Genomic DNA, 23,266 nt, shown 5'->3' on the forward strand with positions numbered 1-23,266 from the left:
AGATTTTGTTTTATAAATCTCATCTTTTTTTTATTAATTTTTAATTTAGAAAGATTTGTCTTTATATAGCTTATTTTATAGTTAAATTTTTATGATTTTGTTTTAGTAAATTTTATGGTCTTTTTAAATTTTGACCGAACCTTCTATTGTTTCATATAATATTTTTTTTTTAATTTTGTTTTATACATATTCATTTCCATGACTAATTTTTTAAACAAAAATTCCAAGACCCGGGTTGCAAACCCGTTTACAACCTTTCACAATTCAATATCATTAGAATTCAATTCAACAACGAATGCTTCGTTAATCATCGCCAACTTAGAACACACATAACCAACTTTTTAAAAATCAAATGATTTTTCAAGAAATTTTATGATGCTAGTACTTATTACTTTTTTATTTTATCTATATTTGCATAACTAACATTAGAATATACTTCTAAAACCCCATTACCCAAATAAACAAGAAACCTTCATGCAAAATCTCAAATTTAGTCCAAACATTGTATATAATAACAATATCACGAGAACAAAAAAACAAAACTACCAATTCAAAGATGAACTCAAACAAAAGAAACTCGACGCTAATAAATGTGTTGAAATGCATATCATCATATCATCTAAAATTAAAATACAAGCTCATGTGGTTTCATTCCTGCCTTGAGAGAAAATCTTGCACCCAAATAACTCTTCAATTCAGGAACACCCTCAATTGATTTAATCAAAGCGGCGTCTACTGTTTTTTGATCATCTTTTTTCTCTTGTGGCAGCTGACTCTTCTCCTATATAAATTTCAAATTCAAAACAACAAATCAAAATTAGAACGTTATTATTTTGATTAATCTTTATGTAATCTTACCTTTTAAATGTTTCTATTACAACAATGTACTTTGATTGATTGTTTAATGGAATATCCTACTTTTATTTATTCCTATTTCAACATTGAACTCTAAAAAATAAAATCATTTAACAACAAAGCAATTTCTAATGCTATAGGAAGTAAAATAATTGTAGTTGATATGCTATAATTGAGTAGATATTCCATAGGACAATGCCTTAATAAGAAAAGAAATTAAAAAATAAAATACTAATTCAGAATAAATAAAAGTAAGATGCTATCACATTGAACCAATGGAAGTAAATTGATATTTCTTGCAACGAACTCTAAGTAATCTAGTGAAAGTATGTGGTTTTTCTTGTAATTAACTGTGTATTTAGGATGATTTAAGGTTGAGATAATTTTTATCAAAAAGATTAGAAATTTTAATGCATATATCCACAGAATATTCAGTTACCTCCTTTTCAGCTTCAAAGAACTCGCCTTCACCCTTCTTACTCTTCTTCTCGACTTTCTTGGAGAAATACTTGTCATCAAACTTCTCAACGTTTACTCCATTAATGTCGACCTTGGTTGAAGTGGCAATAACGTAAGATTGGTTCACCCTTCTCAATGGAACACCATTAATCTTGAATGGACCTGATAAAACCTAGATTGTTTAGCAACCAATGCACTAATGGCGCTGCTAAAAGCAAAGCACAAAATCTGTTAAGTTTAATGGTATAGAAAACCTCACCGGTGACGAGAAGCAATCCAGATGTAAGTTGTTTCAAGAACACAACTCTCTTCCCCTTAAACCTTCCAGCCAATATAATCAACACAGTTCCTGGAGTGATACTGGCCCTATATAACATCAAACGCATACATCAAATCAAAATGAACACGAATTAAAATTTGAAAAACAATCGAGAAGAACAGAAGAGTTATCGTGCAAATCAACCTGAGCTTAGTGGGCCTGGCTTTGCGCTTGTTGACAAGCGGTTTCTTGACATCGTCGGCAGGGTAAAACTTCGGCGGCTTGACGGCGACGGGGGCATCGGCGGGCTTCTTCTCGTGGGTAGGGAATTTGCCGCCGTTTTTGGCCTTGATGGCCCAGAGTCCTCTCTTGTGGTACATCTGGGAGCGGGAGTATTTCCCGACACCCCTGATGAGATCTGGGTTCCGGCATGTATGAGGAGTTCTCTGCTTTGGCGCCATTGATGGATGACCTTCTGATGCTTCGCTAGCTCCGGCGGTGTGGAAATGAGGCGACGAAGAAGAAGGGGTTTTGAAGAAAATTGGTGATTCTAATACTTTTGCTGAAACCCTAGTTGGGTGATCTTTGGGCTTCTTTTCTTTTAGGATTGGACAAATCGCAGTTGGGCTTATTTGTTTTGCCTGTTTTAACTTTTTCTAAATACATCCCATTTGATAAAGATAATAGATTATCTTAGCCATCCTAAAATAAAATAAAAATAAATAAATAAATAGATTATGTTAATAAAAAATATATTTAATTATAGCAAACTAGTATTTAAGTTATAGAATTTCACTCGACGAATCAATATAAATGAAATATTTGAAAATAATAATGTAACTTTTTATAAAATTTATAAAATAACCATTTATTCAGGATACCATATTGTGAAATACTTATCGTCATTTTGGAGTTGGAGGTGGTTGTTACGATTCGAATTCGGAATTTAAAACTCGTTCGTTCCGGACTGGAAAAGCGTATTTCGGACATAACTTTGGAATGTATGGTCATTCCAGAGTATTGTTCCAGATAAAATTAGGTTATTTGTAGGTTCTTTGTTCCTCTATAAATAACATATACATTTGTCTTTGTCTGTTTATTGTGTTTATTACTGCATAAACCCTAATTAGCTTTCAGATACTAAAAAATTAGTTTATATAAGGATTTTTTTCAGAGTGTTAGTCTCTAGTCGAGGGCAATAACATCGAATCAATGGTTCTATGCAGTATATTGCTTTATACTATACATGTTTTGGTGTATATATAAACAATGATATAAACTTCGGTGGGTTACTTGCGTTGGTTGCTTCCAAGTTCAGGTTACACGCTAATCAAATGCATCTATCCTTTCAATGTCGTAGATCAAATATAGTTATGCAGATTCTTAACGGTAGTTGTGACATCCCGGAATTTCGGACATAGACTACGAACGACTAAATTACAGTAAATTTGTTAGTAATTTAACTCATTCGGTTTTAGTGCATATAATATAAAATAATTGAGCTTACTGCAAATATTAAAAAATGTCAGATGATACGTTATTTCCAAATGTGCAAACTGTCAAACAAATCAAACAACTCAAACCGCAACGTTGATTAATGCGTTTGAAAAAACTAAAATTTCGTATTAAGCAGTTTTGAGCAAAGCAAACATTAAAAGTCTTATAGTACATGCTCCCCCGTTTCCGAAAATATAAAGAACGTCCAACACAGAGTTCGTATGCAAAAGATACGATAGTTTTACGAAAACAGATAGTAAACACTAGTTATCTCTAATCGCGTAAAACAGAATCGATCCGTTGAGGCACTTACATACCTCCGCTGGAAATTTCAAGAGCGTTTTTGGACACAGGCTATAGCTTACTATTTAATTTCATACTTAAAATATTTTTAGCAAAAATATTTGCGAAAATCGAAAAATCGAGCGTTGTGGGCTATTTAGACGCGAAACTTTAAACGCGTTTTCCCGGAGTTTCGTAACTCAAAAAATTAATCCATTTGAGTTTTTGAAATCCTTGAATTAAATTCTAGTCCCTTCACAGACTCGTCGAGTTCTACCTTGTACGGAATCGGGACAAACCGACTCAACTCGTCAAGTCCCTCCCTAGACTCGCTGAGTTCCTCAGTCTGTTTGGTCCATCTTAATAGATTAAGCCCCCAACTCTTCAGATCTAAGCTTCATACTCCTCATAGACTCTGAAAATGTCCTTTTAAAGGGTAAAGTATCCAACTTTACCCATTAATACCTTTCCTTAATTGGTTTAGCTCAAACCCTAAGTCTTTAGGACCTAGATCTTGGTCCACAAGTCATCCATACTCCAAACTAAAACCTACAAACAGAGATCTACCCTAAACACTACATGGACACGTAAAGCTTCTGCCTTTTCCTCCATGCATGGCCTTTTGGGGCTTAAAAGGCAAAGATGACATCTTAGAGCTTGCATGGGGGCTCCAATGGCATAAAGTTTGCACCTTTATGCCATAACAACCCTTAATGATTCCAGATCTGAAGGTATCCTCACTTGGAACGTCCAACTCCCAAAGATCAAGCTTCTTGAACCAAAACCCAATAAAGTGAAAATAAGGAGATCTAAGAAACTACTAAGCAAGTTAGAGACTTGATTACCAGAAAAATGATAATGATGAAAGGAAATCTCTGGATCTACTATCTTCTCCTTGAATCCTCTAGCTTCTTCTTCTTCCACAAGCTTCAAGACACACAAAGATCACTAAAAAATGGCTCACAAGCTCACAAATGCATTAGGGTTTCTGAAACTAGGGTTTGGGACTTGGAGGCTGGAAATGAGGCCAGCAAGTGGGGATTAGGATGCTTAAATAGGGTGCAAAACTCTCAAATTAGAGTTTCATCCTGGTAGCCCTACTCGTCGAGTCGAGGCTCTCAACTCGTCGAGTAGGTGACTTAAAATTCCGCATCCATTATGGTTTCTACTCGACAAGTTTGGGGATCCCAACTCGTCGAGTAGCTCTACAAAAGTGAATAAATTATAATTAAATGTGTACCAGGAACCAGGCGTTACGATTCTCCCCCACTTGTCTTGGACTTCGTCCTCGAAGTCAGCTGCGTCGGGAAACAACTCCGGATAATGCTCCCTCATCTCCTCCTCGGGCTCCCAAGTCCACTCGGAACCCTTACGGTGCTGCCACTACACCTTCACCACCTCAACCCTCTTGTTCCTCAGCTCCTTCGTCTTCTTCTCGAGAATAGCTATTGGTCTCTCGATGTAGTTCAGGATGTCATCAACATGAATATCCTCTATAGGCACAACCGTAAGCACTTATGCAACTGAGAAACATGGAAAGTGATGTGGATCTAGCTAAGCTCTGCTAGAAGGTCCAAACGGTAAGCAACCCGACCTACCCGAGCCAACACCCTGAATGGACCGATGTTTCTGGAGCGAGCTTGCCCCGCCTCCTGAACCGGATGACACCCTTCTAAGGTGACACCTTCAGGAGGACCATGTACCCCCACCTGAAACTCTAAGTCTGAACGACGCTTGCTGGCATAACTTTTCTGCCGATTCTGAGCAGTCTGGAGCTTGCTCCGGGCCTGCTGGATCCTCTCAGTGATCTTGAGTACTACATCAGTACTCCCCATGACCCTCTGTCTGACCTCGCCCCAATAGATTGGGGTCCTACACTTCCTCCCATAGAGCATCTCAAAGGGAGGTCGGTCTAGGTTGGCATGGTAACTATTGTTATACGAAAATTCTGTTAACAGAAGATACGTATCCCAACTACCATCAAAATCCAAGACACATGTGCGTGGCATGTACTCGAGAGTCTGTATCATCCTCTCGCTCTGTCTATCCGTATGAGGGTGAAAAGTGGTGCTAAAGTGGAGACGAGTACCCATCTCATCGTGAAACTGCTTCCAAATTCGGGAAGTGAAACAAACATCTCAGTTTGACACCACCGAGACAGGCACTCCATGTCGTGCCACTATCTCACGCACATAGATATCGGCCAGCTTCTCAGCCGATATAGTCTCCTGGATCGAGATAAAATGAGCACTCTTGGTCAACCGATCCACGATGACCCATATCGAATCTACTCCACGTGCAATCCTGGGAAGCTTGGTGATGAAATCCATGGTGATATCCTCCCATTTCCACACAGGAATATCCAACAATTGCATCTTGTCGTGGGGTCATTGGTGCTCAGCCTTGACCTTCCTGCAGGTCAAACACCGCTCCACATACCATGCTACATCCCGATTCATGCAGGGCCACCAGTAATCAGGGTGAAGATTTTGATACATCTTCGTCACCCCAGGATGGATGGAGAACCTCGACTTGTAGGCCTCATCCATCAGAACCTGTTGTACTCCGCCCCAGTACGGAACCCAAACCCTCCCATGCAAGTTCAATAACCCACAGCTGCCATAATCAAATGAGGCTACCTGGCCTATGAGCCCCTCACACTTCTGACGCTCCTCCTTCATACCTTTGACATGCGCCTTTCAGATCTGCTCCAACAACAGAGTAATCATTGTCATCCTCAAACATATGTTTCAAATCGGAGCCGCCACTGCCTTGTGGCTCATAGCATCGACCACCACATTGGCCTTGCATGGGTGATAAAAGATCTCACAGTCGTAGTCCTTCACCATATTTAACCACCGACACTGCCTCATGTTTAGATTCGGTTGATCCATGAGGTACCTCAAACTCTTGTGTTCCGTGTAAATGGTACAACGGACCCCATAGAGTGTAACGCCCGCAAATCCGGGCTAGTCAATTTAGAGGCAATAGGGGTCGAAAACGACTTTTCGACAAAAGATTATTTAGAATAAGTAATCTTAACCAAGTTGTAGAGTATTTTACAAGGTTTTCGTACATATAAAGAACGCCGAAAACCGAGTTATAACGAAGAAGTTATGACCCGTTGAAGTTTCGCGACGGAACTGGCACGATACCGGGAAGCGTAAATAGTGAATTTACGATAGAGCGAGATTTAGCCTTAGCGATCTAAACGAAAGTCGTAGAATATGTTAAACTAAGAACATCGATAAAAAGAACGCCCAAATCTGACTTCGTATGAGGAAGTTATGATTTTTCTAAGATTTAGCATAGCAGTGCACAGCCCGAAATCTGAATTTTAGATCGGTCGATTTTTAGCCGACGGGATCTAAATGAAAGTTGTAGTACTCGTAAATACCAACGCGTGGATATAAAGAACGTCGATAATAGAGCTCGTATGCAAAAGTTATGGACGAAGCTTAGTCCCTACTTTTCGAGCGCGGCGAATTTGATACAGTTTTGTAAATACGAGATAGAATGAGAATTAGCCAACGAGGTCTAAATGAGAGTTGAAGATCTCATTAATAGGAACTCAACGGTAAAAAGACAGACAAAAATGGAGCTCGTATGCGAAAGTTATGGACGAAGCTTAGTCCCTACTTTTCAAGCGCGACGAATTTGATACAGTTTTGTAAATCCGAGATAGAATGAGAATTAGCCAACGAGGTCTAAATGAAAGTTGAAGATCTCATTAATAGGAACTCAACAGTAAAAAGACAGACAAAAACGGAGCTCGTATGCAAAAGTTACGGACGAAGCTTGGAGACTACTTTACTATACACTTCCTATAAATACAAGGGTGAACTCCTCATATTTTCTTCACACCATAAGCCTTTCTTTCTCTCTCTAACTTCTCTCTAGCCTCCCTAAACCCCTCCCAAGTCTACGGAACCTCCCTATCACGAGAAGAAAGCCCCGGAGCGCCCGACGGCTCCGAGAAGAAAAGATTTCGGCTCGGAAACGCTGCTCCAGCGAAGCCTGGTTTTTAATAAAAACCCGCTGTAAGTGAGCTACGCCTATAGTATATTTAATATAGATTTTATTTAATTATAGTAACATTTTTAGGACCTTAAAATAATTATTTAGGCTATTATTATGAGTTATATTGAGTGTTATTTAACGCTTATATAATAGTAATAATAGCTAGACTATTAAATTAGTCTCGTCAAGCGTTAGACTAAACTCTAGTGGTAATGATACTAGGTTTCGTCAAGGGATAATTGTTTTAAGAGTAACGAAGTGCTGTCCGAGTACCGACTCACCACCTTTCAGGTGAGTGCATAGTCCCTTTCATCTTACACATAGATATGAAGTATTGTATATAAACTACATGTTATGTGTGCATATTATCTGAATACTTGCTGTCTATGCTGGTTGAACGTTTTATACATGTTTTAAAGGACTTAAACTGTATACGTATCTTATATATACGAAAATGTTGGGTATGAGATGGTAGATGAATGATGAGAGATAGAAGATGACGTGAGTATACATTGGCAGCTATAGACTTAGTGCCTATGGGACAAACACCGGTAGCTATGGACTTAGTACCTTTTAGACGTTGGTAGCTATGGATTTAGTACCTGTTGGGAATTGGTAGCTATGGACTTAGTACCTATTAGTTAGACGTTGGTAGCTAAGGATTTAGTACCTGTAGGAATTGGTAGCTATGGACTTAGTACCTGTTGAACATTGGTAGCTATGGACTTAGTACCTATTAGATAAAGACTGGTAGCTATGGATTTAGTACCCGATGAATAGACTATAGCAGCTATGGAATTAGTGCTTTATGAACGAACATTGGCAGCTATGGATTTAGTGCCAGTCCCATAACCCTGGAAGTAAGGGACTTCGGAATAAACGAATGCAGGATAGATGACTCTTAGGTTAAATCCTTAAAGAGTAAAGAAGATAATGGGGATGAGTAATTGGGTTGATTGTTTGATTGAACATAATAATTATATTATTGTGGGTTGAAAACCCTATGTACTCACCAGGTTTCCCAACCTGACCCACTCAGTTTATGTATATCACAGGTGACGAAGTGAAGTGACATTACACTGAGAGATTTAAAAGAGATGTAGATCACTAGTGTAAATCATTGTAAGTTCTGTTTATGCTTATGTTTCGGTATTAACGATGACATCCCAAACATTTTAAAATGAAATAAATACGTTTCTTCGAAAATGTTTTAATAACGTATTTACCATGTTTTTCTGGGAACAAATTCCGCAACCTTTTTATAAAATGAAGTACTATGATTTTTATAAAGCATAAACAAAATCGGTCTTTTCTGGCCGTGATTTTGGGGATGTCACATAGAGGTAATGCCGCCAAATCTTGAGGGCGAAAACCACAGCCCCCAGCTCTAAATCGTGTGTCAGATAGTTCGCCTCGTGAGGCTTCAATTGCCTTGAAGCGTAAGCTATCACGTGACCCCCTGCATCAATACCGCGCCCATTCCTGTGATCGAAGTGTCACAGTAAACCACAAATTCATCGACTCCCTCTGGCAAAGTCAAAATTGGTGCCTCACATAACCGCTGTCTGAGAGTCTCTAAGGTTGCCTGCTGCTCAGGCCCCCAGCGGAATGTCACCGACTTCGTGGTCAGTCGGGTCAAAGGGACAGCGATCTTGGAGAAGTCCTGGATGAATCTCCGGTAATAACCCGCTGATGTGCACGATAGTACCCACTACTTTTATAATTTATAACCTAACTAACTAACTAAATAAAATGCACCTAGGCAGTGTACCTAGTCGAATTATATAATAGTTTGGTAAGTTGGGTGTCGATCACAGGGAACAGTGTTATTAATTAATCTATTTACTACTAATCAATCTAACTATTAATAAACTAAAAAGGGGTTTTTATCTAATTTTCCAAGTTTAGATGAACTTAATCCTTTAACAGAAACTCAATCAATAAACAAAGCACTTCTATTAGTTTGAATCCGCTTTCATTCAATGGTTATACATTAGCTATGACTATTACTGTTGGTGACCAATTAAGGAAGTATTAGCAATTTAGTTCTAAATCTACTAATTATTAATCAATTCATGTAAATCTATTTATGGTCATACAATAGTTAACACATAATCAATTATTAAATAAGATTGGAGCCATGAAAGATTGATTAATCAAAACACAATTACAGTCATAATATGAATTCTCTAACACAACTTGATTTAATGATTCAATTACTAATCTAAGATTGGTTTGATCTTAGCTCCAATAAACTAGTTTTCACTATATTATTAGGTATTCAAGTTCATGCAGATTTGTGTTCACTAACTACACAGAACAAGAATTCAAAGCAATCAAATAATTAATTCAAGCATGTTAGGTAAAATCAATCAACACAAGCATATCACCAACAAGTAAAGTTAAGTCTAATGCATTAAAACCATGAGTTCCAGCTTTAGCTAACAGAAGCAGCTAGATTTAGCTGGACATATTAACAGCTAAACAAACAAATACTATAATCAAAAACATGTTTAAACGTACCAATCTATAAAGACAAATTATGAACTCTTCCTTCCTTGGTGTTAAAACCAACTTCCAGAGCTTCTTTTCCTCTGAATTTCGTCTCCAAGAATCCTCCTAGGCCAGCCAAAGTTATCCCCAATCGTAAAGGAAAATGATATATATATTTTCTGGAAAACCACCGTTCACGTCGTGAGAATTTAAAACTCACGTCGTGAACTCAAGGTAATCGTGATCGTCAAGGATTCCTTCACCCGAATGTTTATCTTCTAATTCTTTCCACTCACGTCGTGAACCATCAACTGTTCACGTCGTGAGTACGTCTTTTTTGGGTGTTTTTCTTGTCTTTCAAGCCTTCAACCTCCAAAGTTCCATCCTTTAACGCTTGTAGCCCCTTTCTTCAAAATGTCTTCTTTTTTGGCTGCAAAATATAATTTAACCTTATAAGCATCATTATTCTATGCAAATGACCAAAATATATATAAAAATATACTTAAATATTGCCTAAAAATATGTATAAATATGGCAATATCACCCACTAGACCAAGAAAACTCTGAATCTCAGTTGGAGACCTCGGAACCTCCCACTGCATCACAACCTCTATCTTGGCCGGATCAACCAGAATACCATTCTGGTTGAAATGTGCCTCGAAAACTGCACCTCGCGCAACAATAACTCACACTTGGAAAACTTTGAAAAAAGTCTATCCCTCCTCAGTGTCTCCAGCATCTCCCTCGGGTGCTCCTCATGTTGCTCCTGAGTCTTGGAGTAAACCAAGATGTCATTATTGAAAACTATCATAGACCGGTCCAGCATTGGTCTGCACATGCGGTTTATGAGGTCCATGAACACGACTGGAGCATTGGTGAGCCCAAACGACATCACCACAAACTCATAGTAACCATAACGAGTCCTAAAAGTTGTCTTCTGCACACCCTCGTCTCTAACTCGCATCTGGTGATAGCCCGATCGTAGATCAATCTTGGAGAACCAATATGCACCCTGTAGTTGGAAACAAATCATCAATCCTCAGGAGGGGATAACGGTTCTTCACTGTTACCTTATTCAGCTCCCGATAGTCTATGCACATTCGATGTGACCCGTCCTTCTTCTTCACAAACAGGATCGGGGCTCCCCACAGCGAACTACTTGGCCTGATAAATCCCTTATCTAGCAGCTCTTGCAGCTGCGTAAAAAGCTCCTGCATCTCGAGAGAAGACAACCGATATGGTGCCTTGGCTATCGGAGCCATACCAGGGACTAGGTCAATCCTGAACTCAACCGGCCTCTATGGAGGTATCCTAGAAAAATCCTCCAGGAAGACATTCGGGTACTCTCGCACGATCGGTTCATCATCCATTGTCGCCTTACCCTTGTCCCGAGTATCCATAACATAGGCGACATAACCTGCACAACTCTACTGAAGGTAGAGACTCGCCCTCGCTGCTAAATACAGAGTCGGTCCACACTATGATAACCCTCCCCCACTAGGAGTCCGAACTCTCACTAGTTGTTGCTCGCAGTCGATCACTGCCCCATTGGGGCTCAACCAGTCCATACCCACTATAACCTTTTTCCCTCGCAGGGGAATGGGGACCAAATCCACGAAGAACTGCTCGTCGAATAACTGTTGTGTACATCCTCGATGCACCCTCGCAACCCGAACGGTCCTATCATCTGATTTTTCTACATCCAGTGGACAATCTAGATCCCCCAGAGCTCCAACAAATCGCTTGCTAAGTGCAAGCGACACAAAAGATCGGGTAGCCCCCGAATCGAACAATATCAAAGCTGATATACCGTTCACTAAGAATGATCCTATAACAAAACAAGTAAACATAAGCGATAATCAATACAAATAAAGAGATAAGGAGAGAATACATACCCATCACAACATCGGGAGCTGCACGTGCCTCCTCTGTAGTAAGCTGAAAAACCCTGCTCCTCGCCGTAGGCGCCTCAGCCCGGCCCTGACGACCATCTGTAATCCTCAACGTAGTATGAGCGGGCGCCGCCACCTATCCTGCCGCTGCTAAACCCAAACATTGGCCCTTTGTGGCCCCTATGGTTGCACTGAAAGCAAATCAAATATGAAATTGTTGTAGTGGTGGTGGTAGCAGTACAATCCCTGCTCATATGACCAGTTCGACCGCACTTGAAGCAGCCCAAACTCCCTGCCCTACATGCCTCCTCGTGCATCTTGCCACACCGGCTGTGGCCCTGCTGGCTCCTCGATCTGTGATCTGATACCTTAGGCTTCTTGCCCGAACTACCTATCTGAACCCCATCTGGTTTCCCTTTCCTTTTCATCTCCAAATCTAGCTCACTCTCCTGAGCCCTAAAAATCATATCCTCCAGCGTCTTGCACCTGGATCAGCTCACAAACTGGCGGATATCACTCCACAGCATCACATGATATTGGGCCTTTTTTCATCTCCTCGTCCGCCACGTATTGCAGAACAAGAAGAGCCCTCTCCCTGAACATAGCGGTGATCTCAGCCACAGTCTCCGTAGTCTGCTGGAGGTCCTGGAACTCCCTCGCCAGCTGTTTCACCTCAATCACATGTGCAAACTCGGCCCTAAACCTGGCCGAGAAATCACTCTAAGTCATCGCATCGATAGCGGCATTATCACTAATAGCTCTCCCAAGATCCTCCCACCAATGTCATGCCCTGTCCTTCAAGAGGTAGGAAGCAAGTCGAACCTTGTACCCCTCGAGACATCTGCTAGTGCGAAAGGCATTGGCGACATCTGCCAACCATCCGCCGCTAGCAATGTGGTCCCGATCCCCATGATAGTCGGGAGCTCCACAGGCTCTGAACTCCCTAAATGTCAGTGTGTGCCGCCACCTCAGTGCGGAATTCACTCAGCCTCTCATCCAAAAGCTCCAAGATACCCTCCTTGATTGTACCGAAGATCATCACTCGAGGGATCTCACACACTACAAGTTTCCTGGATTCATCTCAGCCTTCCTTGATTCGAGTATGGATCCTCTACTTTCAGTAGTACGGGCCCATACTACCTTCCACATCAATCTGTACTTTCCTCAACAACTGCCTCGACTCCACCAAGTCCCTTCTACCGCTATTGCTTCACACGCTAATCTCATCCTAGGCTTGTCGTAGGGTAATCACCAACCCACTCTCCACCATCAGTTGCATAAGAAGTCCCTGCTATCTCCCCTTAACTAGCTCGCGAATATTATTACATATCATTAAGACTAGATAATTCTTCGAATGAGAGGTCCTACCCTACAACAATTGGACTCAGACAAGACTCCTTAACCCCGAAATAGCAACTTGGTTATAGCTGACAGAAAGTAGAAAGACTCTAGCTGCAAAATAGAGCTAAACCTAACCTTCTGAAATTATTTAGTCCTTGCAATTACGTAATTTAACATATTTGTTTACTAGTTAGTTGAAGATAACTAGAACTCCTAAAAGCACAAAGCAAGCAACATGAAGGCCTTGAGTAAACATAATCAAGCATATCCTATTCAGGCCATCATATTACTGACTAATCAATACTAGAATACAGTTCAATAAGCTCATAAAACAGGCACATAAGGCATCCTTCCTATACCCTTAGCCCTAGACTAGCATGGGATTCTCATACACATATAACAAATGTTGGGTCAAAATATGGTTTATACTTTACTTTTCTGGGCAATTATATTTTTGTGTAATATTTTATGAATTTATGGCCTAGTTTACGTGTAACACCGTAAATTTTTAAAATAATTTTTCTTTTTCAAAATCACATAATGTATCACATCACAAATCAAAATCCATAATCAATACTGTTTTCAAAAACAAATCCCAAGATCTCTACACATAATAAACTCCATCGGTGTGTGTGTACATGTCAAGCCGTCGCCTTCCCACGGTCCTTGCTGGTACCTGAGACATCAAACACAACAACTGTAAGCATAAATGCTTAGTGAGTTCCCCAAAACACCACATACCACCAATACGCCACTCAAGGCTAAATCCGACCCTCTGGTCTAGATGTCTCAGCGGGACCCTCCAGTCCCGCAGCTCGTCGGACCCTCCGGTCCAGTCACAGCTCATTGGGCCCTCCGGCCCGGTCAAAATCGTTGGACCCTCTGGTCCGGTCTACACAATCATACAACATACATATAACACATAGCACGTAATCTCATACATAGCACATAAGACCCTCTGGTCAACTCATAATACCACTCAAGGTAACGTATAGTGAGAAGACTCACCTCGTGGAAAGTCTAAGATCTCGCGTACTTGATATCTCCAAATCCCAACGACGACTCTACCTCGCCTAATCATAAAAATATCATTTAGTAATCAAAGACTTCCACAACTAAAACTTTACCCCTTATCATCATCCCTCAGAGGGTAAAAGACCATTTTACCCTTCCTTGACCCAAAGTCTCCATGTTGACCAAAACCCTAAAAGTCAACAAAAGTCAACCCTGTGAGTACGCGGGGCGTACTGCTTGACGTACGCGGGGCGTACATCGCCAGCCCATGGATCGGGGTCTCCACCCAGTACGCTGCGCGTACTGGGAGTTACGCCCGGCGTAACCATCAGATTCTAACATACTTCATTTCTGGTCTTAATCGGTTAAGCCATTACTCCAACTTCTAGATCTGACTCTGTTTATGCGTCTAAACCCAAAAAGTCGAGACCTTTAAGCCTTGGCAATGCTGTAAAGGCTCCAACACTTCTTAACATCATTCTATTCCAACTCAAGAACCTAGATCTCATGCATGGTGCAACATTCACGTCCAAGATGTCATTTTTATGAGTCTACAACTCCAAAAGACCAGAAGTATGATGGATCTAAGCTTATGGAGACCATTTGCACAAAAAGTCTCCACCTTTGGGACTAAAACCCTAGAAAATGGTACTTGAAGCATATAACATGAACCAAGTGACAAGATCCGAACATTTTACCTGATAATGAAGCTTCAACCCTTGCAAAGCTCAGATCTACACTTGAACACCACTTCTAGCCTTCCCAATGAGTTCTTCTTCTCCTTTACTACCTTGGAATGGCACCACCAAGCTTAGAATACTCACAAAATGGCTTAAGAACGAATGCACACTCTCTTTAGGGTTTCTCTCGGAGGGATGGTGGCTGAGAAGTCCAGTCACACATTCCTTTTATAGCCCTCCAAAGGAATTAGGGTTTTTAGGTCTGGACCGGTTACGCCCAGCGTACCTGAGGGTGAACGCGTCCAAATGAGGCGCGCGAGTACGCGCAGCGTACTCGCCTATCATGAAAACCCTAAAATGACAACATAACCAAGATGCAGGGCCAAATAGAAGAATACTTGGATTTCGGGCTGTTACATTACGGCTGAGTTTACGGTCGTAAACACCTTACGACCGTAAACTCATTTTACGACCTATTTGTTTTCGGCCCATACTTCCAAGTATAAATAGAGGTGTCAGGGTGAGGAGTAGAGATTGATGAACCCTAGAGAGTTTACGGCCAGAGAGACAGAAGAACTATTGTGTGTTAGTGTGTGTGAATCTCTTGTATCCGGATCATCATTCTATTCATTAATACATTGAGATTCATCATCTTCTTCTTCTTCTTCTCTTCTATTTGATCTAACATCATCCGTTTGATTGGGATTCCGCACCATCAAACAGATCTGATTGATACACAGACAGATTAGGGACTTACAATTGGTATCAGAGACTGGTTGTATCAGTCAAAAGGATTTTTTGTTTCGTCTGGGATCTGAATAATTGGTGTTTCCGGTCCAAGCTTATGGTCGTAAACACCGAGTTCTTGGGCCGTAAATCTATTTTGGAGCATTATTTGATCTTATTTTCGAAATATTTTTGCGTTTTCGGATAGATCTCGCAAAAATAAGAGGGGTTTGTTCTTCGTGTTTTTCATAAAAACGGGTTTTTGATCGAGTTTTGGAGCTTCAAAGTCGAAAAATCGGTCTTTTTGGTCGTAATCAGCGAGGGGGTGGTGGCCAGCAGCTAGGGTTTCCAAAGTGTTTGTGGTCCGAGGAGTTCACGGCCTCGGAGTTTACGGCCGGTCCGAGGTTGCGGTCAGCAGCCTGTCCAAAGTTCGCGCCCAGAAGGAATCCTCGCAACAGCAGCCTCGGTCTTCGCTTCGGAGTTGATCGTCGAACCTCCTCGCATCAGCCTCCTCGCCTCGCAGCTTCAAATAAAAAGGGAGGAGCGAATTTGGAGTGGCCAAGGAATCCAACTCACGACCTCCCATTCTTCAACTAGCGCCTTAACCAACTCCTCTAGCATCACCTTTGTTCCTTTCCTCCGCATTCTTTACTCAAAAACACACTATTTCGGTTCCAAGTTTCGCAAAATTGTCATTTTTAGCCCAAAAATTAAATTTCTTGTAATCTTAAATTCCTTTTTCATCCAAAATAAAAAAAAATTAATTTTTTTATATAATAATTTTTAAATTCCTTTTTCATCTTAAAATAATAATAATCATAATAACACTAAAAAAAATAGTTTTTAATTTTTGACTTTTGTCTTCAAAAATTTACTTTGACTTTCAAGTTTGACCTTTGACTTTAATTTTTGACTTTCTCGTTTGACTTTTAAATTTTCAAATTTAGCTTTTCGGTTTGACTTTTGAGTTTGACTTTTCAATTTTTACTTTTGAGTTTGACTTTTAAGTTTGACTTTTTAAATTTGACTTTTAAGGTTGACTTTTGAGGTTTATAATCAAAGGGTTTGACTTTTAAGTTTGATTTTGGTTTTTAGTTGTGCTTTTTAATTGATTTTAAGGTCTACGAGGGAGTTGAAACATGAAAGAGAGTCGTCAGGATATGTTAAGACAAAATTTCAACATTTTCGATTATATCCCTGGAGAAACCCTGGAAGCTCAGTTGTAGCAATTTACCACACTCACTACTGAGATGAATATTGCTGGGATCTTTTTGACCAAATCTGAGATAAACAAAAAGATATTGAATTCACTTCCGAAATCGTGGGATATGAACATGGCTATCATCAAGAAGACAAAATATCTCAATCATCTTAGTATTGCTGATGTAATTCAAGAACTTGATATTTTGAAGTGTAGAGAAACAATGAGTTCTGAAAACATTGTGGTCACTGAAGTTACATGTACTCCAGCTTGTGAAGCCACGATTAAATTTCTTCGAGAACAAATTGATTTATTTAAAAGAGAAGTTGAGGACCTGAGATATGAAGGATATCAGCTCAGGAAAGGATAGAAACCCCTGAAGGCTGAATTAGAAGCAAAAACGAAGCACTTTAGGAAACTTCAGGAAACTTCAGGAAGAGTATAGCAACAAGTGTGAAAATTATGATTATGTTAAGAGACAACTTGCTGCTGTAACTGAAGAACTTGACGCTTTAAAAATTAAGTGTGGAAAAACTGATGTCAGTTTCTAAAATTATACTGCGTCAAGTCACACAGTCGAGTCCTTATATGAAACCAATTAAAATTCAAAGAAAATCAAAACAAGGGTCTAGGGTATGATAGTGTACCTCCTCCTTATAATCATAACTACACATCCATCCCTATGACAGAAGACGAAACTGACAGGGAGCCACATCTTCGATATGACAAACGAGCTGGATTTGTGTCAGGAGGAGTTATTAATGTTGAAAATACTGATGTTTCTGTTAGATGTGTAGGTAAATTAGCAGAGGATGAGAACAAGGAGAGTTCTTCTGAACAAACCAATGACTCCTTGAACTCTAAATGTGTAGCTTCGAACTCAACTGCTTTTGATCAACCTGCCGTTGAGAAATACAAGCCACCAATTCCAGCGAAACAGAGTGCCTCCTGCAATTGTGCATGTTGGAAAAATCAGAGACAAGGCAAAGATACGCCACTAGGGGCAGGAAGAAACAACTTCACAGTGAAGAAAAAGACATGTTTTCACTGTGGAACACCTGGACACATTGCCAGAAATTGTCCAAATCGTGCATACGTTCCCTACTATACATAAGGATGACAGAACGCGCCAAGAGAGAGATACTTCAAAAGAAACCCCTCGAGATCATGATCATACATTGAGGACTGGAATGCCAAGAAGGCCAAGAATTCAACTCCCAAGGCCAAGAATCAAACTCCAAAGGCCAAGAATCTAAATCCCAAGGGCAAGAAGGGAATATCGGCCAAGAAGTCCAATCCAAGAGATGCTCCCGTGAAGCCAAAATCAAAGTCATCTCAACGTTCGACATCAAGTTCAAAAGCAAGTACCGAGCCACCCATCGGATCGAAAAAGAAATGGGTTAAACCCAACTACAAATGGGTTCCGAAGGCTCAATCTCCCAAATCAACTAAGGATTCTAATATTTCTATGTCTTCTGTTTGTGATAAACAGGACATGTAACATGCAAGGATGACAAAGGTCGACCTAGTTTTAAAATGGACTGGGTTCCAAAGACCAACTAATCCCGCTCTGTGTCGGAGAAGCTATGGAGGCATATCATCAAACTTCGGTTTGTTGGTAGTGGCTGTTCCAGGCACATGATAGGGGACATCTCTCAACTGTACAACATTCAGACCTTTGTTTGAGAGTATGTGTCCTTTTGCGAGAAAGGAAGAAAAGAAGGGATCACATGGGGTTTGTGCTTAATGACATGAAGAATTTTCGGATCTGTTCTGAGCTTACGCGTGCTGTTCTCAAACCTTTTGGATGCAAATTCAATCGGTGACTTACGGTTTGAGTTTTCTTCTCTATACTCCTGAGTTTTTCTTAAGCTGATTCGCTTTAAAGAATAATTTTTGTTTTAGGATAGTTTAAATTTGCGCATTAACTTTCGTTTCTCTCCTATGAACAAATTTAGGGGGAGAAATAAAAACAAAACAAAAAAATTAGAAAATTTTAAAAAATCCAAAAACATCAGAAAATCAGAAAATAAAAAATATATTGGTTATGAAATGTGTTTGAGGGAGATGTTTTGGGAAGTGATATTATCAGGTGATAACAGGCAACCTGAGTCTGAGTAACGTACCCGAAGTTGAAGGGTCTATGCTCTGGTTTGATGCGTCGGTAGGCACGAAAATTTTTAAATGGACTTGACTAAGGAGAGTTGAACTTACGAAATTTATAGACTTGACAAATCTTGACCTAGTTAGATACGTTCAGCCTGACAATACGACGCTCGGATAGGTTGAGCAGGGAGATATATATGGGAATTTACTCGTCACATTAATTGAACCCGTACTTGGAACCGTGGATTAACTTTTCCTTGATGTGCAGATTCTGTCCTTAATTCTGGTTGGATGGGGTGACTAGTAAATTCCGATAAATTAGGTCTGTAGAATATCATTTTCTTTCTTTCCATCTGTTAGTCATATGTTGTCTCCTTTGCGTGACTTCCAATCCGACCTGGTACACAACATATGCAACTCTATTTCTCTGCAGGCTATATATATATATATATATATATATATATATATATATATATATATATATATATATATATATATATGTGTGAAATACTTCTTATTTGTTAGCCATATGCTGTCTCCTTTGCGCGACTTCTAATCCGACCTGGTACACAACATATGCAACCTTCTTCTTCTCAACCCCTCTAAAGTAGTTAGCAATAGAATTCTGAATCTCTTCTTTCTCTGAATGGTTGTCTGCTCACCCGGTGTAAGGAGTACTCTGGAAGTTCTTGATGGCTGGGACATATGTGACAACCATCAATTTTCGATCAAGTCAAAGTCAACTAAAGTCAACAAGTCAAACCGGTCAACTCAATTTGCCCGTGGGTACTAGAGTTTACGTTATGTAATTTCTAAACAACTCGCTATTCTAATGAGAGATCATAAATCGAAAAGTGCGTACATCTAGATCTCCTTAACCTAAAACTGTGGTACGTGGCGAGCCAAACCGATAAAACAATGTTGCATACTCATCGGGAGTATGCAAGATCCTTAAACATGGCTTAACGGGGTTTATGGACCTTGCATTGCGAAGCCGGACACTCACATTCGTCACACACAAAACCGCTCTCAATCGTTTTCACTCCATCTCTTCTTATCGAGAATCTCTCCCAAATCTCTCCAAGAATGTGAAATCTCTCCCGAAACTCTCTAAGTATGTGAAATCTCTCCCAAATATCTCTTTGTATGAGAAATATCTCCAAGAATGTCAAATCTCTCCCAAATCTCTCTAAGTATGTGAAATCTCTCCCAAATATCTCTTTGTATGATAAATCTCTCCAAGAATGTCAAATCTCTCCCAAATCTCTCTAAGTATGTGAAATCTCTCCCAAATATCTCTTTGTATGAGAAATCTTTCCAAGAATGTCAAATCTCTCTAAGTATGTGAAATCTTTCCCAAATATCTCTTTGTATGAGAAATCTCTCCAAGAATGTCAAATCTCTCCCAAATCTCTCTAAGTATATGAAATCTCTCCCAAATATCTCTTTGTATGAGAAATCTCTCCAAGTATGTCAAATCTCTCCCAAATCTCTCTAAGTATGCCAAATCTCTCCAAGTATGACAAATCTCTCCCAAATCTCTCTCAACTTTCTATAATCACTCGGGGCATTCCGACCCTCGAATTTGGCGAAAACAGCCCAAAAACGGAAGTCTACGCGAAAAACGGACTTAAGGAGCCGAAACTCCTCTTAGGACCCGAAACTCCTCTTAGGACCCGAAAGTCCTCTTAAGGGACCGAACCCTTCTGAGCCGAAGGCTGCTGAACCGAACCCGAAAGGTCCTCTCGGGCCCGAACCTCGCATACCACAACCGAACCCGAACCTTCGGTCCATTTCGGATCATGGTGCCCTCGGTCTAGTTCGCTTCTGACTGCTTCGGACCGAGCCCCTCGCCTTCGCTTCTCGCTTCTGGTTCGCCCCATCTCGCTCCGGCTGGGCATCATTAGGGACCGAACCTCGGCCTAAGACCGAGAGGTCTCGCTGGAAATGTTTTTCTTCCCGGTTTTCGACTAATTTCGCGTTTTAGGCCCGTTTTTAATTGTTTTAACACGGGATTTTCACCAAAAACTTTATTTTAACATATAAGGACCCATAATTATTAAATTATCATTTTTTTAAGGATAAAACCTTATCCAAAAGAGTGGGTGAAGTACAAAGGTGGAGTGTTGACTTTCCTTTATTTTATGACACAAGCAACCACTCCCATACCCACTCCATGTCACTATTCACCACCAGCCCATCCCTAGTCACTTCATAAGTCCTTTCTCATTATTTTCAGCCATTCCCACGTTCTTAGAGCTGGAACATCCACTCTCTCTCCTCACACTTCATTCATTCTCTCATTTTTCCACCAAGAACCACACTCCAAACTCTCTCATCTTTCTCTCTCATATTCGAGAGCTTCAAGGCATACTCCAAGACTTTTTCTCCTTCATTTAGTAAGTATCATCATCTTTCTTATGATTATTACACATCCTCCTAATCAAAATCATAGATTGCTTACACAAACATCATCACCTTCTTGTTAGATCTTCGAATCTTCAAGTGATTCATCAAGTGTTCTTGAGTTGAACACTTCTCTTCTTCAACACTCATCTACTGAAATCACTCAAGGTGAGTTCATACCCCTACATTTTCATGTTTTCTCAAGTTTTTAGGGGGAGAATACAAGTAAAACAACAAGAACAAAACTAAACTTTTCTAATAGCCTTCATCAGAAAGGTTGGACCCCATTCACGGACTGTTTTGGACAACTTAAACATTTTTGTTTACAAAACTGTTTTAGGTGTAAGTAGTTCCAGTTCTTAGCTTTAAAATGACTGCTTGCATATCTCCATACGATTTTTCTACAATTTATGGTGATTTTTACAAAACTGCCTATCATCTCAAACACCAATCCGGACCAGTCTGTGATTATGGACTTGGTCACACAAGTTATAGGTCCCTAAAAATTATGGAAAAATTTATGAACCAACTAGACTCATTTTCCAAACTCTCAGAAGTTACAGAACTTGATTTGGACATTTTATGATTTTTCTACAAATTTTCCAATAACAGCTACAGAAAATGTTATAAATAGAAAAACACTATAAATTTCATTTCACCTTGTAACATGTTGAGCAAGGTATATATCATTATGTGATTATGTGTTATTGTAGTATGTGACATTTTTGTATTCATATCTAGATATACACTAGTTAACAAATGAATTTTCACTAGATAATACATAGAAATAACCAAGTGTTATAATTAAAGTACACCCATTACATACAAATGTATTATTAAACTATGCTAAGTATAGTTTATGTACTTTACTATTTCTACCCTTGTTTTGATAAACTATAATAGGTATAGTTTATGATACTTTACAAAATACAAATATATTTTCAGAAGGGTACATTTATACAAAAGGGAACTTTCATTACGTTAAGTGTAAATTCATTACAAAAGCGTTTTCATAAAAGAGTTTTTATACATTACAAACGTTTGGGATAAACTATAATAGGTATGGTTTATGTTTCCATTAACACAACAAACACATTTCGGAAGGTTTTATTCCCACAGGAAAAGGCTTTACACTTATGCACACCACACGTAAACTTGTTAACCTAAATTGTGAGACATTCTCTTCCGTACGTCCGAGTGCGGAATCTAATTCCTGCCAGTTATAATCAGAGTCTCCTGGAGGGAGAACGTGATAGTTGTGTATAGATCTATATTGGGTTTGACACCCCACACCTCGCTGCTAGTTACAGCCGGACCTGCAGGTCTGCGGGTGACAAGTCTCATTTCAGTTTCGCGACGCCTGAGAAACGTCGTAGCAGGTGTATTCAGTCATTAGTATGATTATAGCGGCTCACATAGGGATCTAACAACATAAGTTTACATGGATTTGCATAAATCAAAAGGGGTTTTATGTCAATTTAAAATCACCTTTATATATCAATAATTACAGATATTATGGTATATTTTCAGTCTTGGTACTTAAGACCACACATCATTCATTACGAGATTTTTCTCAGATCAGAAAGGGGTTTTACGCCAATTTAAAACCACAATTATAGCTTTAAGTATGACAAAAGACTTGTTCATTTTGGTCCTGGTATTTAGGACTACATGACTTTTATAAGGAAAATATTGGATTTTTCTTGGTGACATACATCTTCTTTCAAAGATCGATTTTCAAACTCTTACTGTCAAAAGCTTATGAACTCACCAACCTTTGTGTTGACACTTTTTCAAAACTACTTGTATTCTCAGGAATTCAGTGAAACGGGAAATCAACCACGTTTTGAGGATGGGTCGATAAATCGTCAAACAGTTCATTTTGTATCATAATGTAATTGATTCGAATCATGTAAACGTATACTTTGGTGTAACTTTTTCAATTATATTTATGATGGTTGTATTTACTTTGAGCACTATCATACTCATTGTTGTGATACTCTACATGAAGTCCTCCACCCCCGGACGTTTCCGC

The 23,266-nt window shown here is 39.6% G+C and overlaps 1 protein-coding gene across 1 annotated transcript; it reads right to left on the bottom strand.

The window, feature by feature from the left end:
- Positions 1 to 471: 471 nt before the first annotated feature.
- Positions 472 to 2,129, bottom strand: LOC111883566 (60S ribosomal protein L6). The gene is made up of 4 exons (XM_023879890.3): positions 1,778 to 2,129; positions 1,574 to 1,680; positions 1,295 to 1,476; positions 472 to 781 (listed from the first exon to the last, which is right to left on the bottom strand). The coding sequence occupies exons 1-4, from the start codon at positions 2,032 to 2,034 to the stop codon at positions 626 to 628; spliced, it is 702 nt and encodes a 233-aa protein (XP_023735658.1). The 5' UTR covers positions 2,035 to 2,129; the 3' UTR covers positions 472 to 625.
- Between the last annotated feature and the right edge of the window lie 21,137 nt (positions 2,130 to 23,266).

The sequence above is a fragment of the Lactuca sativa genome, chromosome 5, assembly GCF_002870075.4.
Source record: "Lactuca sativa cultivar Salinas chromosome 5, Lsat_Salinas_v11, whole genome shotgun sequence".
Classification (NCBI taxonomy): Eukaryota; Viridiplantae; Streptophyta; class Magnoliopsida; order Asterales; family Asteraceae; genus Lactuca; species Lactuca sativa.

What these genes read in the sequence shown, in the direction of transcription:
- LOC111883566 (XM_023879890.3), bottom strand. Translation starts at nt 2,034, where the DNA reads ATGGCGCCAAAGCAGAGAACTCCTCATACATGCCGGAACCCAGATCTC. An exon ending in TGGATTGCTTCTCGTCACCG is followed by an intron (nt 1,477 to 1,573) that starts GTGAGGTTTTCT and finishes AGGTTTTATCAG; the next exon opens with GTCCATTCAAGATTAATGGT. An exon ending in TCTTTGAAGCTGAAAAGGAG is followed by an intron (nt 782 to 1,294) that starts GTAACTGAATAT and finishes AAATTTATATAG; the next exon opens with GAGAAGAGTCAGCTGCCACA.